The 5,743-nt window shown below is 37.1% G+C and overlaps 1 protein-coding gene across 1 annotated transcript; it reads right to left on the bottom strand.

Moving 5' to 3' along the window:
• Nucleotides 1-420: 420 nt before the first annotated feature.
• LOC145470125 (GFP-like fluorescent chromoprotein cFP484) lies at nucleotides 421-4,663 on the bottom strand. Its single transcript, XM_081453956.1, has 5 exons — nucleotides 3,525-4,663; nucleotides 3,327-3,427; nucleotides 2,017-2,235; nucleotides 1,018-1,242; nucleotides 421-615 (listed from the first exon to the last, which is right to left on the bottom strand). Exons 1-5 carry the CDS (start codon nucleotides 3,525-3,527, stop codon nucleotides 474-476), a joined length of 690 nt encoding a protein of 229 aa, XP_081310082.1. The 5' UTR covers nucleotides 3,528-4,663; the 3' UTR covers nucleotides 421-473.
• Between the last annotated feature and the right edge of the window lie 1,080 nt (nucleotides 4,664-5,743).

Genomic DNA, 5,743 nt, shown 5'->3' on the forward strand with positions numbered 1-5,743 from the left:
AAAAGGAAAGAAAGAAAGGAATGAGTGCGTGATTCCTGTTGTACTTTACCGTTTTAAACCAAAAAAATTAAGGTGCGACGAAGGGGACGGAAAAATTCAAAATCTTTCCAAAACCACTACTCTATGAGAAGAAACTCTGCAAAACCTGGCTTCGACTACAAGTTTATTCTCACCACAGTTTTCTTACTTGTACTTGACCACTACTGGGTTTAAGACGTCTTTGTCTATGTTGTAATACGGAAAAAATGTTAAACCGTCTTTAACTTAATTTGACAATGAAGCTAGTGCTTAGCAAATCCCAAAATAAATTCTTGAATTGAAAGTATCAAATACTAATTCCGAGTGAAATGCCTTTCGATTGAATATATATATATATATATATATATATATATATATATATATATATATATATATATATATATATATATATTACTTTCTTGTACTCTTTGTCGCCTTGGCTTTTCGTTAAGCCTTTACTTGGTCTGCCTTGGCAGCCCAGAATGAGCTTCTGCATGCTCATCCAGCTTAACATTGTCGTAATCCTTGTCATGCCATGTTATCTCAAGTCGGTGATTGACAAAGTGATAGTCTGGCATCTGGACAACCTTCTTAGCTCTGCATGCAAAGAAGCAAAGGAACTCGAATTAGTGACACTGGGTTGAGTGTATCAGCATATAACAAATACAATACTGTTTCAAAAGTGCAAACTACTACTGTAGCCTGATCGTTGCCACCTTCCGAATTTTACTATCCTGACAAAAAATAAATATTCCCTCCTGGGTAAGGTTGTTCACTGGATAACTAACTTGTGATCTTGTGTTTGCGGTTCAGATATTTTTGGAGTGTTCAACACCAATCCCCACATGGGGCATCTCTAATCTAGAAGTCGCAGCTAAGGTCACTGATTTCACTGTAACAGTGACCACTAAAACTTATTCATGTCTTGATGAAATTATTCATGTCTCCTTATTGTAAGTCATCAACATCTTAAACGCATAATAAAAAAGAAAAACTTACTTGAAAGTAGTTTTTAAGTCACATCGGTAATGGCCACCTCCTTCAAGCAACAGAGCCATGTTAACATCACCCTTCAGCACTCCATCACGCACATACATTTCCTCAGTGGATGGCTCCCATTTCACGGTCTTCTTCTGCATAACTGGACTATTGGCAGGAAAGTTCACCCCATCAAATCGAATTTCATAGAAAAAACAGTCACAGTTGTCGACGTCTTTCTTCATTCTGATAAAAAAGAAATAAAAGATAGTCAGTGTTACCATGCAAAGATAAAAGGAAGACTTCGTCATTTACAGACATATTTAGCAATGTAATTTAATAGATGACACCAGATAAAACCAGTGGCGAATTTTTTCTTCTTCCCTTTTATGATACACAGAGAGAACTATTTTGGAAAAATGCCTTAAAGTTTATATAACTCCAAAATATATTTTTAGCGGGATTAAATCTTATATTGCATAGAACAAATTGCCACAACCAGTTGTGTTGTTGGTTAAAACCGCGTTTTTTTTTAATGAATTTATTAAGTCGGGATTACTAAGCACACGGAGACTGGCGCTATTGACGTCAAACAAGGATATTGGCGCCAGCTTTGAACTGAAGAGAAGAGGAGTAGATAGTGAAGAGTAGTGAAGAATTTCCGTAGTATGTCAATGAAATGACCTTTTATTGGCGATTTTATCATATAAGTTGTTTAGATCTATTGCACATTTATCGTGCAAACTTCTTCAGATTCTAAACTCTGGAAGACTGTTTCCACGAGCCTGTAATAATTAATTGATGAAGCATACTCATTCCACAGGGACTGTAAAGCTGAACTAAATAAACCGCAATCGCTCCGAAGATTTGTAGATAGAATTTCAGAATACTCTGACTTGGGATAACAATTTGCATGGCAATTCTCCGACGAAAGTATCACGTAATAATTTTTTGTGCTGGTTCCTATAAATTTCCTATAAATCTTCTTAGCGAGAGCCATCAGCTCTACATCTTACTTACTTTATGTCATTTGTGGCGATGCAAATGCCCCCGTCTTCGTAAGTCATGCTTCGTTCCCAAGAAAACCCCTCAGGAAACGACTGCTTGAAATAGTCTGGGATGTCTTTTGGGTATTTGGCGAATACTCTGTTGCCGTAATCGAATGCTGTTGTCAAGATATCAAAAGCGAAAGGCAGAGGTCCGCCATCTACGACTGTCAGGGTGATAGTCTGTTTTCCCCTAAAACACAAACAAGAAACCAAAAACGTAAAAAAAAAAGGAACTGTTCATATGCAGCGCAGATTTTTTTGTTTGTTTCTCTGTTACAACGTCCTTGGATAATGACGCCAGATAGACTTCGCTACTTTGGTTCATTGATGACAATCGAGGAATAGTTCTGAAATTCTCATCAACAGCATTCTGTTACTATATAAAGCCCTTATTAAACAAGTGAATATTTGCTTTTGACTATGACAGTCTGACCTCAAACTTTCAGAACTGTACGATTATTGCTTTCCTGGTAAATATTTGGTGGCTTTCTTTTACACCACCAAACTATAGAAACTTGAATAGAGGGAAATGGTTAGGTAGGTCGGTAAACATCAAGGAAACAAACAAACTGGCTAAGATTTATGTTGGAAGGTCCTTGACCCTGCCCATCTTTCGTTTAATACTCATTGATTGTGTACACTACAATCGCAATGCTTCTCTTGGTTGGTTGTGTGAGCACACATAACCGCCTTTTGTATACTGACAGGTTTTGTGCGGGGTCAACCCCCCAAAATAGCTAACAAAATTATCATTTCCCTCTATTATCTATACGCAAACATTACAGGAAGTTCCCTTTGACCGAGTTAATTGGTTGCTCATTCTTTTGAATAGTGCGCACTTTTACGGTGCATACTTTGACACAAATGACGCGACGACCAACTTTACTATGTGGCAAAGAAAGAGAAACAGGGGAAAAGAAAGCAACTCAGAAACAAGGCGGGAATTACCTGATAAACTAAGTATGGAAAGGTTAAATAACTAGACACTTAGCAGTCTGGTCCCACCAGGGGCTTAGGTGTCTACAGTTTAAACTGGACGCGCGACATTGCTTGGACGTAAGACAACTCTTGAAAAGGTGTACGGTAACCTCAAGGGTCGTAAAATCGAAGGAAAGAGAGATAAACCATGTATCTGCTGCGATATCCTGATTAAAATACGGCTTTAGACGTATTCTCGATATTACATATCTTGTTCAATGGAAAAAAAAACTAACCAATGCTCGAAGCAAGGGTGCCGCAAAACTGACCACAATGATTAAACATTTGCAAACTTTTACTTACTCGAAAGGCTGGCCACTTCCTTCCCCTGTAATGACGAACTTGTGCCCGTTTACAGCACCGTCCATACGCAGCTTGATTTTCATTTCTGGTTTAATCACACTCTGCGGAAAGAGATTGGAATCAGTCTGACATCAGTCACCAGTTCAGAATAAGTAGTAGAGTAAATTCATCAGTCAAAATGAAACGTGCAACACTTACCATGATGGTAGACGCAAGTAAGATTTTAGCCTAATACAGCTCTTGTTGTTTTCGATCTGCTCTCTTCCAAATCACCAGGGTGAATGAGACCTCAGCACTGAGGATGCCGCTTTAAACCTGAATGTCACACCCAAAATTGAATCAATTATAAGCTAGGAACCCTAATGTAACAAACAACAACCCATTGTAACAAACAGCAACCCTTTGATGTCTATCATACCAAGCCACACGTTTTCGTTGTTCACGTACTATTTCAAAAACTCGTGCTTCGGATTTGTTCACCGGTTTCCAAAGGCGAGAAAACATTTGGTTTTATTGTTTTCGAGCGTTTGGAAACCTGTTGAAACCCGAAGCACGAGTTTTTGAAATTACTTCTTCAACAAAGAAAATTTGCAGGAATTATCATTACAATAAGTTTTCTGACATTAAATATGTTTTATTTGAGACGTGGAATGTGAACCTGTCACCTAATTGCTGCTTGCTGGACTGTGATATTATTTCATTTGCATTCGATGCCACGTTGTTACCTAACTGTCTGTGCTCTGAGCGAGCACGTTGCTTCGCAATGCAGATGGCAGAGTACAGATTTAGACCTCCTAAACTAGCTTAAGAAGAGGAAACTTGTGTGACCAGCGCTATTCCTAAGTCTACCCAATATAAAAACCGGAGGAGAAAGTTGTTTCCCATGTAAGTGCCACTTTAGGGGCCAAAGTGTATAAGCAAGGTTGAGACCGAACCAAAAGACAAGGTCGCAATCAATGAGGGAGAATTTAATTTAGAAAAGAATAGCTCTTTCTGTTTTGGGGACTTTAACAACTGTACCGTTACATCCAATATCAGCAGTAAATAAGCTTGCTTTAAAGTGTATTGTAACTCTGTGTGATTAAATAAAGTTGTTCATCTTCATGTGATGGTCTTGCTCTATGAATATGCGGATTGAGAACCATTTTACACACGGGTTTGAAATCGTTTCCAAGCACTTGCGGTTTTCAACTCGTTTTTTTTTTTTTTTTTTTTATTGGGTTTCTAAACTCATCCACTTGACCAGAATGAGGCGTTTTGGTTCGGTAACAACGACATGAATAATTAACGAGTTTGAGATATGAAAATCACCTCGGGGTATCGACTAACGAGTGTAATGACGCAAACATTAATGGAATTACTTTTGTAGCCACAAGAGTTAAATTTTTCTGTTTTTGGTCGCCTTTTCTTTTTTGTTTTTGTCTTTGTGTTTATAGGCTAATTTTTGCCTACTTTTTCGTGCGGTTTTAAATGTAAATTAGTTTTTTCACGTCGTGTTAGGTAATCTTCCATTGTTTATCACGTAACCTCGTTAAGTCTATTCTTTTGCTTCAAAATTCCGTTTTAAAGCGTCGTAGTTTTCTAGCTGTATTCAGTCATTGTCAGTTCCGGAGTGCCATACAGATCTTGTAAGTGATCTCGTATTTTCCTTTCTATTTTTTTTTTTTTTTTTTTTTTTTTTTTTTTGCCGTTTTTCGTATTGTTGTATAATCGGTTTATGTAAGTTTAAGTTCGTGTTTATCACTTTCTACATTTGTTATTTTGGTTTTAAGTGAGTCGTTAGAATTAACGACGAATTCAAAAAGTACAGGAGAGTTGTCTGCAACTCTAAAGAACGACTTTTTCATATGGAATTACATAATTCATCTTATCATCAAGTAAAGATACTGTTATCTTGATTTTCATTTCCCGGCGCTAGCATTAGGGTTAACCTTCATATGATTGCTTCGGTTAACAAAGAGTTGACATATTTTCACAACTATATATAAGATCTGCCTGTTTCTTCGACGCAATCACTCACTCAACCAGTTTAATTTGGCTTAGCAGATTTAAATTAAACTAGGCATTACATCCTGGGTTTTTAATCAATCAGTCTAATAAGTGTCTTTTTTACACCAAGAGTTGAAAATGGAGCAGAGATACATCCTCTCTTATAAGTTATTGTATTTAATAACTTATGTAATACTCTACAATAACTTATATAATTTATATCCTTCATTTCGTTAGCGTTAACCTTCATATTAAGAAAGAGTCACACTAAAAAGTTTATCGAGTAACCTTGAGTACAACCAGTGAACACACCAAGTATTTCTGACATTTCTGTAATGTCCTTGCCTTGATTCCCCTGAAAAGGCAACACGTTTCTAAGGGCTTTTAAAATGGTCAGCTCTTGGGATGGCAACTAACTATTTTTCGCA

This window comes from Orbicella franksi, chromosome 15 (genome assembly GCF_964199315.1).
Source record: "Orbicella franksi chromosome 15, jaOrbFran1.1, whole genome shotgun sequence".
Lineage (NCBI taxonomy): Eukaryota > Metazoa > Cnidaria > Anthozoa > Scleractinia > Merulinidae > Orbicella > Orbicella franksi.